This window comes from Hyaena hyaena, unplaced genomic scaffold (genome assembly GCF_003009895.1).
Source record: "Hyaena hyaena isolate Hyena2069 unplaced genomic scaffold, ASM300989v1 scaffold_770, whole genome shotgun sequence".
Classification (NCBI taxonomy): Eukaryota; Metazoa; Chordata; class Mammalia; order Carnivora; family Hyaenidae; genus Hyaena; species Hyaena hyaena.
The window spans coordinates 312,318-333,581 of record NW_024081405.1 but is presented as its reverse complement, the minus strand read 5'-3'; the positions used below and the strand labels follow the sequence as shown (position 1 = coordinate 333,581).

General features: G+C 38.1%; 1 protein-coding gene across 6 annotated transcripts in view; it reads left to right on the top strand.

The window, feature by feature from the left end:
* Window positions 1-1,044: 1,044 nt before the first annotated feature.
* The window catches only part of ARID4A (AT-rich interaction domain 4A), a 67,609-nt gene continuing 47,389 nt past the window's right edge, over window positions 1,045-21,264 (top strand). The window contains exons 1-8 of one of the 6 annotated variants that reach the window (XM_039218667.1): window positions 1,045-1,225; window positions 2,311-2,367; window positions 4,321-4,431; window positions 7,274-7,339; window positions 8,287-8,377; window positions 16,692-16,771; window positions 16,860-16,954; window positions 18,658-18,790. In XM_039218667.1, the coding sequence (XP_039074598.1) occupies window positions 2,362-2,367; window positions 4,321-4,431; window positions 7,274-7,339; window positions 8,287-8,377; window positions 16,692-16,771; window positions 16,860-16,954; window positions 18,658-18,790 (582 nt within the window). In that variant the 5' untranslated portion in view covers window positions 1,045-1,225; window positions 2,311-2,361. The other 5 variants (XM_039218668.1, XM_039218673.1, XM_039218670.1 and 2 more) reach the window with 5 other exon arrangements.

The window sequence follows — 21,264 nt, the reverse complement described above, 5'->3', positions numbered from 1 at the left end:
GGGTCTGGGCCAGCGGGTGGATTCGACAACCCGCTGCTCTCTGCAGTTTCCTCAATGCCTGATCGCGTGAGATGCACGCGGAAACCTCTCTCCCGACGCAGATGGGTCTAAGAAACTTGCCCTCCCCGTGTTAATTAACGAGGCGCCCACCGTGCTGGCACTTGGTAGAGAATATGACAAGTTCCCGAAACGCACTTCCGAAGGGAGGAAAAACTGATCGGAGATGAGAATCCTGAAAACCTCTCGACCGGAGCGCCAAGGATCAGCCTGGTGAAAGAGACGTGCACGTCCCCTCCGCCCATTTCTCTCGCGCGGCGGGAGAGGAAGCCTCGCCCCCTTTCATCCCGCCCCCTGCTCCCCACCCCGCCGCTGGGAGAACTTACTTGGCCATGGCCGCCTCGCGGCCCGTCCACTTCCGGTGCCGGTGCCGCTAAAGCTGCGCCATCCCCCAGGCACTCGGACAGCCGCAGCTTCCAACCGACCTTTTGACAGCTTCGCGACTCCTCCGACCTTCACTAGGTGCTGTCCTAGAGTGAACGGTGGATAGGTGCCGCACCAAAATGAACCTACAGGATACAGAGTCGGCTGTCGTCTCGCCAAAAACATAAAATGCGATAGAGCTGCGACCACCGCCGCTCAGACAAAATGGCGCCGAGAAGCCAGTTTAGCGCAGGCGCCTTGGAAAGACCCTGCCCCGCCCCCGTGCAAATCCTGGCCGCAGCTCCGGGTTCGGTTTCCATGGGACACTTCGCCGCCAATCCTCGCGCCGAACTGCTCTTCCTGACCCCTCAATTTACCAATCAGTGCTCAGTCATGCACATCCGGAGTCGTCTCAACCAATCACTTTTCAGAACCTGCTTACTCAATCCCCAATTCTCCAGTAACGTTAGCCTTCGGAGACAGCCAATCATAAGTGGAAGATGTCCTACCTGCTGTTTTTCGCACCAATCCGTGAAGTTTCATAGCTGCATCCAATGAGGACGGCAGGTAGCGAGCTCCAATCCAAAGCTCTTCGGCGTCATGAGCAGCCAATAGGAGTTCGTGTAGAAGCGAGTCTGCTCAACAGCTTGTTATTTGGTGGATTGTGGCAGTAAATCGGGCGAGTGGGGAACCGGGCGCAGGGACTGCCGCCGCGGCCGGGAGTGGTGCTGCCCGGACGGGGGCCCCCGGGGGTCAGTGGGGCGGAGGACTTGGAAGCTGACAGCGCGCACTTCACCCGCAGTTGGTAGGTGAGGAGAAGGGAAGTGGGGGGTACTGAGTGGACGCAGCGGCAGTAGCAGCTCGTGCTGCTGCCCGGGGTCCCGGTGCAGTTGGAAGCTTCGGAGGTGGGGAGGGGGTGCTGGGCAAGCGGTGCGGCGGGCGCAGGGGAAGGGGCAGGTCGTGGAGCAGCGGCAGCAACTGCAGGAACCGCCGCCGCAGCCTCCTCCTCGGCTGCTTCCCCGGGAAAATGGCTGTGGGGCTGGCCGCGCCGCTAAGTTTGCTTCCGTGCGAGGAGAAGCGGGCTGCTTGGGGGAGCCGGCCCCCAACTCCGCGGCGCGTCCGCTCCTGTGCAGTCCGTGGCTGGACCCGAGGAGCCTGGGGCAGGTACCACTCTGGGCTGTACAAAAAGTTGAGGCGGGCGCGGGGAGGAGGCGGCGGCTGCCGCTGTGCGGCTCCCCTCCCCTCCCACACCCTCTCCGGGCCACCTCCCTCCTCCTCTCCGCCCCCCTCCCCCCAGCCCCCTCTCTCGCGCCGGTCTCCCCTCACTCTCACGCCTCTCGACTGAAGGCCGCGGCCCCTGCCCCATCGGTGAAGAAGCGCTTCTCCTTTCTGACATGGTGCAGAGCGGAGGAAGGAGAGCAATGGCGCCGTGACACTCCGCTGCCGCCACCGCGGGCCCGGGGCGGGCCGAGGGGGCCGAGCGGCGGAGGCGGGGCGCGGGCCGAAGTCGGGGTATCTGGGGGGCGGCCGCGCGAAAGCCCGGCGACCGCGCCTGGGGGGAACCTCGGGAAGCCCAAACGGCGCCCTGCCCTCTTCCCGAGCGCTCCGACCTGGGGCTCCGAGTTGAGCGTTCCGGGTCAAAGTGGCGAGCGAGGCGGGGGCGCGGTGGGCCGCTGGCGAACTCCGGGGAGCCACGGGCTGCCTTTTGGCGCCGGAGGGGTCCTCACCGCTCCCCCAGCTCCGGCGTCCCGCCTGCCCTCCGGGGGATCGGCTCCCTCCGCTGGTTAGGGTTCTGCCCCTCCCCGCTGGCGTTTGTTTACTTTCTTTCCTCGGGTCGCTCCCCTCTGTTGACTGATTCTGTGCCTGTCTTTCCCCTCCCCGTGGTTCTAGCGACGGAGAAGATAGCTCGTTGAGCTGGAACCCCACAGATCGCCGGTGAAAATGAAGGTAAGTGGAGTCACCGCTGCTCCGAACCTCGTGCCCTGGCCACTGCTTGTCGTGAGGCTGCTGCTGTGGAATGTCATTTTTTTTTTTTTTTTTTTGCTACTCGAAATTGATTCCTCTCCTAAGCAGCGCTTTCTGAAAATGAGGACGTGTTGAAAGGGTGAGAAATGATCATTGTGTCTAATGCAGTCAGTCTGGCCCCTCTCTGAAGCAGTTAGCACTTTGGAAAGGCTGGTGCAGCCTTTCCATTGTTGTCCATTGGGCTAGTATTTTTAAACACTTCCTGTGTTGGCAACAGCCTTTGCAGAAGTAAAGCTTTTGTCCTGTTTTGGTTCTTTGGGGGATTTTTTGAAATTTTTTTCTTCCTCAATGCCAACATGATTTTCTAAGGAAGGAATATGTGGATTGTGTAAGGGAGATATCATCTCTTCTGTGAAATTTTGTAGCTAAGATATTTGAAGGTGAACTAAAGCTAATAACGTTTTGCTTTAGTTCAGTCGTTGTAGTAAATATTTTAAAATGTATGTACAACGTGAAAAGATACATTCTTTTGAAGACAGCTAATAGTGCAAACATCATATGTGATGTTTAAAGGGAAAGGAAGGTATAGCATTGTGTAGTGCGATGGCATTGAATGTTTCAGGTCGGATATTTATTTGCCAAAGTGTTCCTCTTAAGTCTCCATTTTTTGTCAATGCACTCACTTTAAAAGGTATTTGATTCCTTACTTATTTACTGTTTCAGTGTATTATGCTCTGCAATATAGCATTTTCCTAAAGTTTCTCTTGTTTTGCTATCTTCTGAAAATGACACATTACTTTCTTTAATGTTACTTGGAAAAACTTATTGGAAAAGGAAACATTTTCTACTTAAAAGTATCATTTTTAAACTATACATTGTTTCCTTTGCATTGAGCAGCTTTGGCTCAATTGAATTGAGCCTATGTGAAAACACTGAACTTTTGAAAAGAAATAGACAGACTTAGAAAAGCTATCATTCACTTACCGTCAACATTAAAATGAATGGTAGCATGAAATTTTCCACGTCTTTCGATGTATCATTCTGATCATGGCCATTTGCTAAAAAGTAGATAGTGTTTAGTAAACCTTATTTTTTTCTATGCCAAGATTAGTGTGATAAACTAGGTACAACTCCAAGTTTTGAGCCATCAGTTTGTATCTCTGCATTCATCAGCTGAATTTAGACTTAGATTTTTTTTTATGTGTAGCTTTTAGCTAATGATTCTCTCAAATAATGCTCTTCTCAAAAGGATTGGCTTCATTTCTTATCTATGCAGATACACTATATCCAAGAAGATACTGCCTTTAATATAGTCATATTATTAAACACTTAATCATGTATTGTTAGTGTTAATCTTAGTAGCAATATTTCTTCTAATTTGAAAACAGAATTTTCAAAAGGCCATGACTGAATAACTTAAAGTTTTTTGAGACACAATGAATATACCTTTTCTGGTTTTGGAGATCTCTTATTGTATTTTAAATTTATTTTTATTATTATTATTTTTTTAAGTAAGCTCTACACCCACCATGGGGCTTGAACTCAGCCCCAAAATCAGGAGTGGCATGCTCTGCCAACTGAGCCAGCCTGGTGCCCCTGTGTTTTTTTTTTTTTTTCCCCTTAATGTATTCATTTCTTAAATAAATTATAGAATTGTTGAAACATTTTATATCTGGAGAAAAAAACTATCATATTTCCCTTCTGATACTTCTCAGTTACTAAGAACTTAAAATGTTTTCTGTTGTCAGGATATAGTTTATGTAGTAAAGGAATGTAAGTGCTTGCTTAAGGGGTATTTTCTAAATTATTAATGCTAGTAATAAACAATATTATTAATATTCGTACTACTATAAATATAGAACTTTTTAATGAGGCTTGAGGTTGGAGTGTAGGGGAAAGTACTAGTGACATTCACATTTTATGTTCTTTCATCAGGCGGCGGATGAGCCTGCCTACCTGACAGTGGGAACTGATGTCAGTGCCAAGTACCGAGGTGCCTTCTGTGAGGCAAAAATTAAGACTGTGAAAAGGCTGGTAAAAGTTAAGGTAATTTTTTTTAATGCAACCTGGATTGAAGAGAGTTGGGGAGGGGGAGACTGCAAACCAACAATTTACTGAATCATGACTTGACTTAATGAATCATTATTATGTGAGAGCACTGTTACATACAAAACCGTAGGGAAAGCACATTAAGAATCGAGAAACAAAGAACCCAAAATGAGAAGTTATTCCAAAATGCTTCTCTGAAAATACCACATTCATGAGACTTCCCTTTATTTGGCTCTCTGCTGTTGTGGCATGCTTACTTAGGCTGTGATCTCTGTTTTCCCCTTTCATGATGTTTAGGTAAAGATGATTTCAAGTGACTAGGAAAAATCATATAGTGGGAATTGTTTTCAAGACCATGTCAAAAATGATTTAAGGATTTTATTTATTTATTTTTTTTTAACTGAAGCAGTCATTAAATTTATTGTAAATACATGTGGCAGAAAAAAAATCAGCAGGAGGTTTGAAAAAGCAGGTCCTGAAAATAGGTAAGACTCAGAGAAGCTACATCATCCACCCTGACTCTGCTGCAACCTATTATACAAATTAAGCAGTTAGGCATTGGCTTTTCTCTTCTTTCTTTTATGATTTTAGATTTTTAAACTTCTAAATTATACTTTATTATTTATTAAAATTATTATTTATTAATATTCTTTCTAGAATATTAATATATATAAATATTCTTTCTAGAATATTAATATATTTATTAATATTCTTTCTAGAGTCATTCTTTTTTTTTGTCTTTTTTTTTTTTTTTTACAAATAGTTTATTGTCAAATTAGTTTCTACATAACACTCAGTGCTCATCCCCAAAGTGCCCTCCTCCATGCCCATCCCCCCCTCCCCCCCACATCCATCAGTCCTCAGTTTTTGTCAGCATTCAAGAGTCTCTCATGGTTTGCCTCTCTCCCTTTCCCCCACCATTTCCGCCCTTCTTCTCCCGCTTGTTCCTCCGTCAAGTTCCTCCTAATCCTCCTATACGTGCAAACATATGATATTTGTCCTTCTCTGCCTGACTTATTTCGCTCAGCATAACACCCTCAAGGTCCATCCATGTTGCTACACATGGCCAGATTTCATTGTTTCTCATTGCCATGTAGTATTCCATGGTATAGATAAACCACATCTTCTTGATCCATTCATCTGTTGATGGACACTTAGGCTCTTTCCATGTTTTAGCTATTGTGGAGAGTGCTGCTATGAACATTGGGGTACATGTGCTCCTATGCCTCAGCATTTCTGTATTAAGGATTTTATTTTTAAGGTCCTTTTATGAACAGAAAAAAGTCCCATTTGATTATTCCTGTACAGTATTTGGAAATACAGAAAAGTACCAAAAGATTAATACCCATCGCTTACCTCTCAGAAACTACTATTAACATTTCTGAGCTTTATTCCAGTAATTTTCCTATATAAATGTTTTTAATGATCTTACTTAAATTACAAAAGTAATCCAAGTTTACTATAAACGTCTTTGATATTACAGAGCTATGTAAGAAAGTTCACGAGAGTCCTCTTTGATACTACTACAGAGAGATACATATGGTCTGTCAGATGCTGTGCAGCGCCTACCATATCAATATTGTTGTTGTTGTTGTCATTAGATCGTGCTGTACTTTCAGTTTTGCAGTTTGCTTTTCACTTATATACCTGCTCTTTCCTACAAGAGTGAAGCACCATAAAAGGAGGAAATGTTTGGCTTGTTCTATTCCCAACACCTAGGCTAGTGCTTGACACATAGTAGGCACTCAAAATATGTTGAGTGGGTAAATGAACCGCAGCAGTTATTCTCAAAGTGTGGCCCCGGACTCACAGCATCCTCCTCATCTGGGAGGGAACTGAAACACAAATTCTCAGGCCCTGACCCCGGACCTATGGAGTCAGAAACTCTGGGAGTAAGGTCCAGTGATTGTGTTTTTACAAGCCCTTCAAGTGTTTCTGCTGCATGTTGAAGTTTGAGAACCAGTGAACTAGAAGACTATGACTAGTGTGGTAGATAAATAGGATTATTGGTGATTATTGTAAGATTTGTGTTTAAATTCTGATCTAGTGAAAATTTTCTTCAGGTATTGTTATGATATCATTTGACATTTATTTCTTCTTTGTTTCACTTGGCCTTTTTACTATGTCAGCTATATGGGATTTGACTACTAAATATTTACTTGGACTTCTTTGAGAACTGAAACTTTCTGTTAGTATCGTGGCTCTTGATATCCTTACTTAATTTAAAGTCAATACAGTAATTGGGGAGGTCTTATCATACATACATTATATAGAATTTCAGTTTTCATCTTTGGGTACTTGATCCATTTGAAAGATTACCGTGTATATTTGGGAGGGTCTGTAGTAAAAAGGAATACTTATTTGTACGTGAAATACATATCAAGATTATTATTTAGGTTTACTTTATAAAGGACCTACAGAGTTCTGTTTTAATTTGTTCTGTTTAATTTGTGGGCACTAATGTTTGATACTGTTTTTTTTTAATACTTAGTGGCAGAACCTTTTATAACTTGTTGACAAAGACCAATGGAGGCAGTTTTAAACTTTTATAGCAATCACTTCAAATTATAAATCTTGTATAGTTTATTCAGCAAACATTTATGAAGTGCCTGTAATACACAGTGCCATTTGCTAGCTGCTGGGGTTATAGTGACAAAGGAGGATCTAGCCCTCAAGGAGCTCACAGTCAACGAGAGAGACAATAAACATAAATATTAGACAATGTAATAAGTATTAAAACAGAAGTAACCACGGGATGGTAAGAAAGCATAGATTTCAACATCATAAACGTGTTGTTTTAAAAGTAACGTGCAAATTATTGTACAAAAATGTCTTCCAGGTACTCCTGAAACAGGATAATACTACACAACTGGTGCAGGATGATCAAGTAAAGGGTCCTTTAAGAGTACGTATATTCTGCAGTTTAAAATCTGAAATGATGAATCACAAATTTTCCATTTGTAGTTTTACAATTTATAAGCATGTTAATCAGAAAACAAAAATACAAATGAAGTGTTATAGAGTTAGTATAAGTTATAATGTTACATTGGCTACACCTTAGTTTAGAAAGGTAAATCATCTTACAGAGAATACTAGTGTATATATAAACATGAGTTTTCAGCCATCTTTTGTTTTGAATCCTTAGATTGAATATTTTTTTTACATTGTCGTCAGAGATATTTAGCCTGCTAAATAATATACAAGTGTCATAACTTTGAATCTTCTGTTGTTCTAAGTTACCACGTATGTTGACTTCACGTTCAATTTAGAGAGTACCTATATTGCGTTTTCCATCCATTTCTGGCCATTTGTTTATGTAATAAGTCTTTGTTATGTCAGAGTACTACTTCGGTTAATACCTGATTTACAAAGGTCTGGAAGCTGAAAGAGGGCCAACTGGTCCATCCCTCTTTCTCCAGGTGAACCTTTATCTAAAAGGTCCCTTAAATATGAGTGGTTGAAATCAGTATTCAGTATTTCTGTGAAAGGAAATTGAAGCTATTTTTGCTATCTTACAGTTTTCTGATTCTTACGTTCCACAGTTTTCTTGAAGGCAATGTGAGGTAGTACCAAAGCTCTGAGATAATACTAAGAGACTGTGTTCTCATCCTCTTATCTGAGCCACAATAGTCAATGTGTAAAATAAGGGTAATAATAACTACCTTACTTATGCCAAAACGTTTTGGGGTTCAGACTGCATGATAAATATATGAGCACTAAAAATGATAAAGATCTAAGTCAATGTGAGGTAGAAGTATCATAAATATATTTATTTTAACCCAGGTTACATAGTTGGTGGGAGTGATTTGGTCTGTTTAGATTTGATAATGAAATTTCAATTTTGTGTTTTAGGTTGGAGCTATTGTTGAAACAAGGACATCTGATGGATCCTTTCAGGAAGCTATTATCAGCAAGTTGACAGATGCTAGTTGGTATACTGTGGGTGAGTAGTGAATTTAATACATAGGATTTAATTTGGAGTTGCATATATCTTTATTTTGTAAATACACTGAATCCTTATGTTGGCAGAAATATGTATTCTTTACTGTCAATTTACTTGATACCATTGGCTAATATTTTAATGATGCCTGCTGATAACAAAAATAATATCTCTTTGGTCACTTGTGGCTGTTTGATCCAGGAATGTACTTGAGGTGCCAGGGTGCACTCAGTTAAGAGTCCAACTTTTGACTTCGGCTTGGGTCATGATCTCACAGTTAGTGAATTTGAGCCCCATGTTGGGTTCTGAGCTGAAAGCACAGGGCCTGCTTGGGATTCTCTCTCAGCCCCTCCCCTACTCAGGCTCTCTCTCAAAATAAATAAACTTAAAACAACAACATCAACAAAAATAATGTACTTCTTTTTTAGGCTACCTAGATATTTCTTGTTAAGAAAGTTAAATTATAGGGGCGCCTGGGTGGCTCAGTTGGTTAAGTGTCCGACATCAGCTCAGGTCATGATCTCGCGATTTGTGGGTTCGAGCTCCTCATCAGGGTCTGTGCTGAATCTTTGCTCAGAGCCTGGAGCCTGCTTCGGATTCTGTGTCTCCTTCTCTCTCAGCCTCTCCTCCACTCATACTCTGTCTCTCAAAAATAAATAAATGTTAAAAAAAAAATTAAAAAAAAAGAAAGTTAAATTATATGGTTTTCTTCCATTAGAAAGTCAATACAAGCTAGTATTGTAAGTAAGTAATCAGACATTTTTACTTTTCCTGTAATTACAAATAAGATTGCACAGCTGCAATATGCTGTTTGGAAGGGACGCATGCACCCCATTGTTTACAGCAGCACTGTCAACAATAGCCATAGGATGGAAAGAGCCAAAATGTCCATCGATGGATGAATGGCTAAAGAAGATGTGCTGTACACACACACACACACACACACACACACACACACACACACACTGGAGTATTACTCAGCAATCAAAAAGAATGAAATCTTGCCATTTGCAACTACTTGGCTGGAACTAGAGGGTATTATGCTAAGTGAAATTAGTCAGAGAAAGAGAAATTTCCTATCACTTCACTCATATGAGGACTTTAAGATACAAAACAGATGAACATAAGGGAAGGGAAGCAAAAATAATATAAAAATAGGGAGGGGGACAAAAACATAAGAGACTCTCAAATATGAAGAACACACAGAGGGTTACTGGAAGGGTTGTGGGAGGGGGGATGGGCTAAATGGGTCAGGGGCATTAAGGAATCTACTCCTGAAATCATTGTTGTACTATACGCGAACTAACTTGGATGTAAATTAAAAAAAAAAAAAACTTAAAAACAAAATCAAGGAATATCAGCATATTAAAAAAACAAATTAAAAAAATAAAATTATTTCCAAATAAAAAGGGGTTTAAAATGAAAAAAAAAAAAGATTGCACAGCTACAGTCTTTTAACATATTGTTGCCTGTTTTACATAAAGATAATACATATGTTGCCACAAAATTTAAAGACTAAAAAAATTTGGACTAGAATAGATTGAAGACTATTATGATTACAGCTTAATTTTTTATTTTTGATCAAGTCAAGTCTCAGTAACACCTTTCAGGAAAGATACAGGTGCTACTATGGGGTACCTGAGTGGCTCACACAACTGTTTGACTTCGGCTTAGGTCATGATCTTGTGGTTCTTAGGTTCAAGCCCCACATGAGCCTATCTGCTGTCAGCACAAAGCCTGCTTTAGATCCTCTGTTCCCCTCTTTCTCTGCCCCTCACCTGCTCACACACACACACTCACTCTCTATATACAAATAAACATAAAAAAATGTTCGTTAAAAAAAAAGGAAAGCTATATGTGCTGCTAATGTGAATGTGTACTTAACATTCCATGCATAAGCTTATGCTGGCTTTAAAAAACTTTAGTGAGTAACGACATATGTCTTAATACAAGTAAACTAAAACCTAAATGTACTACTTATATAGTTGCTGTTATTATGTTGATAAGCATAGCAATAATTAAGATTTCCAAATCTACTCTCGGTACATTCAAACTACACAATCCTGTGGATAACATCCAATCCTTTATTTTATATTGAACTATATTTTATACTGTAGCATTGTTTGGTTTTTACATTTATGTCTTGGTATAAGTGGTGTAATTATGGTGTTGTGGTTTCCTTAAAGAAGGAAAGGAAATGATCCTGTAGGGTTACTTTTAGTTTATTTGATTTGTTGCTTTGGGTAAAAATCATTCATCTTCAGGTGATGCTCAAAGCTGTTAAGAACATGCTTTGTTTAAAAATTGTACTATTTGTGTCTTACTCTGTGGCTTCTATTAGTAGGAGCAATTTGTTGTATCTAATTACTATTTTCTAACCATTTTTATTCTTCTTGGACCTCCTAGAAAGTGGTGTTAAGTTCACAGTGGTGCTGTTACTCTGAATTACATACTTTTAGGAGTTTGGTTGTGGCTATTGACAGTTGTTAGAGATTTAAAAACTAAGTTTAATGTTAACTCTCAGAGATTAAGTAAATACAATTTTATTGTATTAAACCAGTGATAACAATTATAAGCATTGAGGGGCGCCTGTGTGGCTCTGTTGGTTAAGCATCCAAGTCTTGGTTTTGGCTCCAGTCATGATCTCCCAGTTTGTGAATTTGAGCCCCACATCCAGCTCTGCACTGACAGCGCCAAGTCAACTTGGGATCCTCTCTCTTCTCTCTGTCCCTCCCCTGCTCATGCTCTCTCTCTTTCAAAATAAACTAAAAACAACAACAACAACAACAACAACAAACCCCAGGTATTGATATGTGCAAAGTTATGCAAGATTATATGATGCATATTCAAATACTAATATTGCATCCTATTTAATATCTAATATCAAGGTGGCATCCACAGTACTTGTGAAGTTTTACTGATACAGTGTTTATGATTCTGCAGACCCGATAGTTCTCACGTTTTCACATTTGGGGCTTCTGCATTCCAGAATAGCAGATCTTTATCCTTTCCGTGAATGGCATTTTAGCATTTCTAAAAGCTAGTTGCTACTGAGCTTTCTCTGTGGTGATTTTCTATGATGAGTAATTACAGAAGAAACTGTGTAATTCTTTTTCTGAAAGAGCTTAGCATCTTAATTACATGTAATTCGTGTATCAAGCATTAGTGTACATAAAAATCAGTTGGTGTTTGTTTAAAAAATGAAGATTTGAGGACTCCAGATCTCTTCAATTTAGTAGGTCAGGGGATGGCAACCCAAGAATCTTTCTTTGTATAATTACATTGGGTGAATTTAATGCAGGTAAAACACATTTAGTAAAATAGTCCATACTTAGAAAAACAGAGACTTATTCAAGAGAAAAATTCATCTGTGTAATGACAGCAAGTGACCTAAAAATTTAAGAGTTGAGAGGCACTATTCACTTATGTTCAATATATCATTGTGCTATAAAGAATATTTAAATATTGAAGGATGTAGCCTGCATAAGAATGATTAGAGTGTAATGAGGCTAAAAGATGACAAAACAAAATGTGTCCTCTTTCATAGTTCATGACCTTCTATATTTTTCTTTAATCAATTAAGTGACCTACTACCTGTTGGGTTTAATTCCTCTTTTCTGAAATTTTTCTTGATTTCTAATTCCTAGTGAAGTGTTATATAGGTAGAATCAGAAAGTTATACAAAGTATTAATATCCATATTTTTTATTTTAAGAGATGTCAAAATTGGATACCACACTACTGGTTTGGATCAAATAAGTAAGAGTTACGATCATTGATGATCAAAAGTCACCTAATGAGTCTGATAAACTTATGTAACCGAGGTATTTTTCTTATGATAGCTGAATAACCTACTTTGAAAGAGATCATAGATCTAATACAACCTAATTATTAAAAATCTAATAATACCTTCCTCTCTAATGTTGAATAATAAGTGGCTTGAGCTTATGGATTTTTTGTTTTTTGAGCTTTGGAAATATTTCCTCTTCCTATCATAAAACAGTGCTTCCTAGCATAGTTTATTCAATTGGCAGTTCTTATCTTTGCATTAAAGATAAGGAATCTGTAATGTATGGAAGTGTATGGTTACTGCTCTAGTGATTCAAAAGGTATTAATTGGGATTGGAATTTGTATCTCCACTTGAATGTTGCCATTAACTCCTGGTAAATACAGCTGTCCATAAGACATTCTAAAACTGCTCTTCTTTTGCCTTTTTGGAATATAAAAATAACACGTTATACTTGAAAAATGAGGGAAATGTAAAGGACAGAATTATTAATTTTAGTAATTCACATATAAAATGTATATTCACATATACAATATATAAAACTTGACACTGAAATCTGTTTTATTATTTATATATCTTTGTGACAAATGCTTATTAAGAATCTGGATTTTTTCATGTTTTCTGGTTACTATTTTGTACATCAGTTGTATCAGATCTCATGGAAGTTATGGTTAATGGCCTGGAGGAGGTTTAGCTTAAACTGGTGAATGGACTGACTTTTGTAGATCTGCTGCAGGCTTACAAGGCTTTTTAAAATTTTTAATGTTTGTTTATTTTGAGAGAGAGTATGCATAAGCAGGGCAGAGAGAGAGGGAGAGACAGAATCTCAAGGAGGCTCCATGCTGTCAGCGCAGAGCTCAACTGGGGGCTTGAACTTAAGAACTGTGAGCTCCTGACCTGACCCGAAATCTGGAAGACTTAACCAACTGAGCTACCCAGGTGTTCCAAGGCTTTTTAATTTAGTTCGAACCTCTTATGGCAAGTGTTTTTATAACCAGAATCAACCACAAATGTTTTCAAAACGAGGTGGTTATTCTGCTGACCAGAAAATCATTAAGAAAATACTAAGTAACAAAGAAATCTTGGCATTCCTGTGATGTGCTTTAACCTATTGCTTAAATGGCCTTTGGTAAGACTTAGCATTCCCATGATATTTTGTTACTATCAATATACATTTGAGTGCTGATTTCTTAGGTTTCTTGATTTCTGAAGTTTTTTACCTTGGCTGCAGAGGGACTTCTGTATCACAAATGATTTTATGTAACAAAACTATTGGTTTTACCTAGAGTGTGTAATTTTAAAGTTTTTATTCCACTATGTGAAATATTTTAATTAATATATAAATTTTATTAATTTTAACTGTTATACACAGATACAACAATATTTTCCTTTTGTAAAGCTAGAATTCTTCACTTCTCTCCTGTGTTCATTTTATGCCTCTGCCTCATACCTATTTATTATGCATTTTGATTCCTCCTTAATAAAACTGTAGCTCATTGTTTAGTCTTCTCATTCTCAATTTCTTTATAAAAGAGGATAGTGATTCCTAGCTGGCAGAGGCTGCTGTGAAGATTAGGACATGGTAGAAGCTTAATAAGTGATAGCCAATTATATCTTCGGAGAGATAAAGTTAATTTACTATTGTTATCTTACTATCGTCTAGCATCTAACAGAGCTATTTTCATGGGTAGATCTTTTTGTATTTAGTAGTTAAATAGATCCCTGTTGCTTTTGTTTCTTTTAATTCTAACAGTGTATAGGCAGGCTTTGTATATTTGTTTGCATTAGCATGGTTTTGTCTAGTCTGATCAATTATTGAGAGTCTCAGCTTTGTCATTTTCCTCAAATTAAGTTTTAGTATTTATATGTGACATAATAATAGAGATACCACTTTTGTATGGTTTTGCACTCAATAGTCGATACCATTTTGGGCAAGTAGAAAACATTTCATAGAATTACTAAATCCTTATAGTCTGACTTTTTCCTCTTGGCATACTGTAGTAAACATCTTGAATTTTAAGAAAGCTAAATCTACTGTATACACCAGTTAATTATTTCACTCTTATCAAAATGCCAGTCACTCTTCAGTGCCTACAAATTTGGTGTTCTTTTGGATGATACTTCTAACATGGAAGTTATAGAGGAAACTTGTTCTAAATGGAACTTCCTCATATTTTTGATAATCAGGGATGCCTTGATTATTATTAGGTTCACTGTGTTGTTGGGGTTTCTATGTGTCTTTCAGAAAATCTTGAGAAGTTATATAGCTTTTTAGACTTGTATAAAGTACTCAGGTACATACCTCTATATAGTTCCATGAATTAAAAAAAAAAGTAAACTTTCTTTTTGTTCAAAGTTGGAAGCATTTGTATGTAAAATCATAAAATTGTTGATACCACAGTTCTCTTTTGAGAAGTTTTTTTTTTGTTCTTACATTATTTCTACCCATGATAAAGTATGTTGAAATGAAAAGTATTTTTTTCCTTCAAAAATCTGATTATTTCAAAGTGATTATTTTAAGTTTATTTATTTTGAGAGAGAGCGCATGTGCACATGCACTCATGAGAGCATGTGGGAGGGGCAGAGAGAAAGGGGGAGAGAGAATCTCAACCAGGCTCCACCATCAGTGCAGAGCCCAACATCGGGCTCGAACTCACGAACTGTGAGATCAAGCCCTGAGCCGAAGTCCAGAGTTGGACACTTAATCGATGAGCCACCCTGATGCCCCTTAAAGTGATTATTTTAAAAAACAAGAACTAAAGATTTTAAATTGTTGAAATTTTTCATCAGAACATTTTGATTTGAGGTTGCCATTGATTAATGATGAAACACTATAGAAAACATTTTGTATAAATTTGATATTATCAATTGTTCTGATATTTGCATATTCCTTACTCACACCTCTTAAGTGTGTGTGCACATGGGTGTGTATGTGTGTGTCCATTGTCACCGTCTTTTATCTTGTAGGCTTGAAGGAAAATTGGGATTTTTAAGGTTTTATTCTTTCATATGTTTATGTATATTAATACAAACATGAAGGATTATTTTAAGTTTGGTACAATAATTTCATAATCTTGAATTTTTAAAAGAACAGTGGTTTATTTATTGGACTTGATGATGCCATATGAATTATAATTTTGTTATAAATGTTTAGAGCACTGTTAATCAAGTGTAGATTAGTAATGTAATTGTTGGAGGATGTTGTGTTTTATCCTGTCATTGTGTCTGCAGGCGGTCGTTAATTTCTGCGTTATTGACAGTGTACAACACAGCTTCTTTTGTGCAAACGTTGTGGTTCTTTGAATATGTGCTTCAGGAACTTTTCATTTTCTCTGCATTGTCTCCTGCATGTAAGAGAATTTAAACTAGATGTTTTTACTCTTGGAGAAAGAACTGACTGAGGTAGATCAATACTGAAGAAGTTGAGTGCTCTTATATAAGTTCTTAGCATGAAAACAAAAGTTTATGATTAAATATTATTAAGCAGAGTTTCCCTTTATTAACATTAACTTATTCTTTTAGAATGGAAAAACATCTAGAATTATGGAAATTAGGATTACATCCTAAAATAACTATTTCTGTGTATATATGGCTTCCTGTGTATATGTTATTTTCATATGATAAACAAACTTTTATTATTTTTTTTTAATTTTTTTATTTTTTTATTTATTTATTTTTTTAAATATTTTTATTTATTTCTAGGACAGAGAGAGAGACAGTGTGATCAGGGGAGGGTCAGAGAGAGAGGGAGATACAGACTCTGAAATAGGCTCCAGGCTCCAAGCTGGCAGTCAGCACAGAGCCTGACGCGGGGCTCGAACCCACGGACCGCGAGATCATGACCTAAGCGAAAGTCGGACACTTAACCGATTAAGCCACCCAGGCGCCCCTATACAATTTTTTTAAATGTAGTAAAAGTAAAAACTTGAGAAAGCTTCTGTGCAATTATGACACACTTCTGAATTTTTAGAAAATTTCATCTTTCTGACATTTCCTTGTTTCAACCTTTAATTCTAAATTTCTTAAATCCTCCTCCAGCAAAAGAAAAATATTGAATCTTATGACTTTAGAATTTGGCAGCCAGTATACTTCTACTAAAGAAAGTCATCAAGCATAAAAGTAGAGATAGTACAATAATCCAAGAATCATTACAAGAAGTCAGACAGTTTCTAGAAGTTAGAGATACTTCACTGATAACTGTTCTGAATAAAGCCCATAATACTTCTTTTTTTAAACCAGGTTTTTGCTCATTTTTCTAGGATTAAAGGGTAATTTAATCATTGGTGCTTTGATTAGGTTGCTAAGTGAATGGAGACACTTAAAGCATTTGAGAGCAGCCATGTAACCTGTGTTCAATATCTACAGAATGAAAAGTATACTATGTACATTTTAAAAGGTTTTGAAAAATAGCTAACAAATAAGGATTCTTACAAATACTAAGCCTTAATTAACTACATAGCAATAATGTTTTCTGCAGTGCGATGTTTACTTAACGTGCATAAGTTCTCTGATATCTCTTGCTTCCTGTAGTGTTTGATGACGGTGATGAGAGAACACTGAGACGCACTTCACTTTGCCTAAAAGGAGAGCGACATTTTGCCGAGAGTGAGGTAGGGGGGCATGGATGGACTTTATGAGTTGAATAACTTCTAACATCGTGGCAAAATAGATTTAATTTGTTCGTTGTTTCTTATCTAGACACTTGACCAGCTTCCCTTAACAAATCCAGAGCATTTTGGAACCCCTGTGATTGCAAAGAAGACGAACAGAGGAAGGAGATCCTCTCTTCCTGTGTGAGTGTTTCATATACAGTAATGTTACAGTTATTACAACATTAAACAAATGAGTTTTCTAGGATGGCTAACATTGTTCAGGTAACTTTTCCATAGTGTCTTGTATCATTATGTTAGACATTTTACCTTGAGCAGACCTTGTTCTTAATTATTCCCATTACTCTGAGAATTATCAAAAGTCGTTTTTCAAAAAGACTGTTTTTGTCTTGAGTTACTTTGCCTAAGTTTTTAATTGATATGTTTTTTCTATTTTAAGTGAATATACATATTTTTTAACCTTTTCATTTCAAAAACATTTCAAACTTAAAAGTTGTACAATAATCTTTCATATACTCACCATCTGGATTCAATAATTGTTAAAAATTTTGGCACATTTGCTTTATCATTCCCTCCATGGATATATAGCTATTTTTTAATTTAATGATTGGTTTTTATTTTTATTATTTTTTAATGTTTGTTTTTTGAGAGAGAGTATGCACACACAAGTATGGGAGAGGCAGAGAGGGAGGGGGAGAGAGAATCCCAAGCAGACTCCACACTGTCAGTGCAGAGCCTGACTAGGGCTCAAACCCACGAACCATGAGATCATGACCTGGGCCGAATCCAAGAGTCTAGCACTCAAGTGACTGAACCACCCAGGTGCCCCTAGTGATAATTTTAATTGGTTCAACCTTCCGAAAGGATGTTGTAAGCATCAGATCTACTTGTACATACTTTAAGAATAAGGAAATTCTCTTCATATAGCCCAAGTATGATTATCAAATTCAGAAAATTCAATATTAATAGAATGTTATTATCTAATAACATATAGTCTATATTTCAAATTTTCCCACTTGTCCCAATAATAGCCTTACAGACATCCACTGAATCCAAGATCCAATCCAAGATCATGCATTACATTTTGTTTATATGGTTCTTTTTTTCTTTTTTTTTTTGAGAGAGAGGGTGCAAGTGAGTGAGGAACAGAGAGAGAGAAAATACCATGAGGTGCAGAAGGAGAGAGGGAAACAGGGTTTACCTGAAGTAGGGCTCCAGCTTACCTGATGTGGGGCTTGAACTCAGGAACTATGAGATCTGACCTGAGCCAAAGTCAGATGCTTAACCCAACTGAGCAACTTGGGTGCTCAAGTTTATATAGTTTTTAAATCTCCTTTAATCTGGAAAAGTTCTTTAGTTGTTTTGTTTTTTTTTTTTGTCTTTTCATGACATTGATATTTTTGAAGAGTACAGGCCTGTTTTGTAGACTGTTCCTGACCATGGGTTTGTCTGCTTGTTTAATTGTTTAGATGAGTTAACTTAAATAAACCTTCATGTGTTTTTTGATGAGATCTGTTCATAACCTGTTAGGAAATTAGAGTTACATCAGGCATACATAAAAGGTGGAAGGACAATTTTTAAAAACATATATATTTGGCACAGTAAGTACTTCATGGTGACATATTTAGGCTTTTCTGTCCCTACTGGTGGTTGGCATAAGATCTAAGTCCAAATCCTCATTCATCTAGTAACGTGGACTCAGAGTTACCATGGACCGCTCAGGATTACTTTGGGACTAGGGAATTATCCATCTCTTCAATTTCAGTAAGAAGCTACCACTCTGGAGAAATCCAGATTAGAAGTAGAATTGTGCATGTTAAATTCACACCACTCTGTCTCAGCAGTGGCTTATGTTGAGATCATGACAGAGTTATTCTGACTTTTAGTAATGAAGATGAAAAGGAAGAAGAAAGTAGTGAAGAGGAAGATGAAGACAAGCGACGTCTCAATGATGAATTGTTAGGAAAAGTTGTAAGTGTGATATCTACATCTGAGAAGACTGACTGGTATCCTGCTTTGGTAAGTAAGATTTCTTTGCAGAATTAATCAACCATTTAAAATTTTGTTTAACATGGATCTTTGAAAAAAGCATTTCAAACGCTTTGAAAGTAGGGGCATCTGGGTGGCTTAGTCTGTTAAGCGTCCGACTTCGGCTCAGGTCATGATCTCACGGTTAGTGGGCTCGAGCCCTGCATCGGGCTTTATGCTGACAGCCAGCTCAGAGCCTGGAGCCTGTTTCAGATTCTGTGTCTCCCTCTCTCTCTGACCCTCCCCTGCTTAAGCTCTCTCTCTCTCTCTCTCTCTCAGAAATAAATAAAACATTTAAAAAATTTTCTTAAATAAAAAAAATGTTTTGAAGTATTACACAAATTTAATATGGACTTTATTGCAAAATTGAACAGTCCTGCTTAGGTCTCACATACTTTGATATTTCCTTTCTTAAATTTTCTACAATCAGTCATTTATTGGGATCTTTCAGTTCTTCCTTGAAAATGTGTGCACTCTTTTTATTCTATTCCTGTTACCATTTTATACTTGATTTATAGTAATTCCTCCAAGTTCCCCTAACTTGATTCTTGGGTGTTTTGCTCAATTTAGATGATTTTTCAAAAACAACTTTTATAGAGTAGATTTCACTTGCTGATTTAATCATGATCGTCCTAGTCTCAAAAACCCCCCAAAACTTTCACAGACCGCCTAATGGATCAATTCTGGATTCTTCGGATGGATATCTGAGGCCATCCTAGCTCTTAGTGTGTTTCCCATTTTCAGTATAACTTTGTACTCCAGTTCTTTCTTAACTGCTCCCTGTATAAAACACTTCTCTTCCAAACTTTTACCTGTGCCTTAAATCAAAAGAGTATTTACTGAGGATGTGCAGTGAGTTCATCTGTAAGTTCCTTAGAAGAGAGAGAAGTACGAACCTTGTAACACATTGCTCTCGAAGACGTTATTGTATACATCTAAAAGATTACTCAGCAATTAAAGATTATATAGTCATTTTTAAAACTCGGTGCAGATACTGGAGTAGCAAAGGGAGTATTAGGGAAAGGAAGGGTAGGTACACCTAGGTTTTGGAAATGGCAACTCTGGGATGGGTTGGTAGGGAAACCTAATCTTTGCTTATTTGGGGAAGGAATGAGAAGAAGGGATGGGCAAGAGAATTATATCATGAGAGGAATCGATAATACTTGGTAATACCTGTCTCCATTTTCTCCTTTTTGTACTCCTCTCCTTTTAAATATCTTCAGGTTCAGCTCAAGGCCTATATTTTCTGCAGAGTCTCCCCTAACGACTCTAACATAACTGTTCCCCTTCTCTGAGTTTTGATATGACATAAATCTCTAACAACAGTGCTGACACAAAATGTGTCCCAAATTAGATTAGAATCCTTTAATGAACTGAGGCCAATTTTTAACGTTTCTATGTGCATGTAAGTACATTACTCAGTTGCTATATATAATAGATTTAGTTTACCTAGAAAAAGTCTGAAAATCCTTTGAGTTTTTCAGGTGCACAGGCAAACAAGTAAATGGGTTTGGATTCCGAATATTCAGGTCATAATTTGCCAAGATATTTTTTTAAGAGTTTTTTTTAATCTTTTCATTTACTCAACAGACTTCTCATTTGCCAGGGAATGTAGAAAATAAAAGATGAGTAAAAAACTAATCTCACATTTTATTAATGTTATAATTTTAATGCAGACAATGATTCAAGTAATTATGTATACAATAGTATATGTTCAACATTAGGACTTCATGTTCTTAAAATTTACATTTATTAAAAGAAATCCAGAAAGCCTTCATGAAGCTGGTGCTTTTGAACTGAGCCTTGACGGATTTAAAGTTAGTTAAGCAGAGCTTCTCTAGAGGACTTTCTTAGAAGAAAATAGTAAAAGCAGAAAAGCAAAGGGTTTGTTCATGTAACTATTTGCTCTGGAAATCCATTTTGGCTAAATATTAGACATGAATAGGAGAATAATAGGGAATAAGACTGGGAAGATAATTTGGATCTAGGGCAGAGGGTCTTTAAAAGTTCACCCCAGAAATTTGGCCATCATTCTGCATAGAATTTTGCAGAAGAGAAACATTATTGAGCTGCATGTTTGGGAATGTTAATGAGGCAGCAGTGTGTTGAATGGATTGTTGGAAACACTGGAGATGGCAGGAATCAATTTGGAGGCCATGATAGTGGTTCGCAGGTGAGGTAATTAAGCCCTGGGCTGTGCCTACTTATCCTTTAAGACTTAACTTTAAGCCTTTGCTGCCACACCTCTTCCTTCCCCAGATTGGGCAAGTCTCCCTCGTAGGTGTTTTCATATCTCTGTACTTACCCTGTGTGGTGTTCTTTTTGTATTTACCTCTCCATTGTGCCATTAGCTCCTTAAGGGCAGACACAACTCTATTTGTCTGCTAATTACCAGCACCTAACAAACACACAAACATTTACTGTCATCTGATGTTAAGGCATCTGATATGACAGCCAAGAATTTT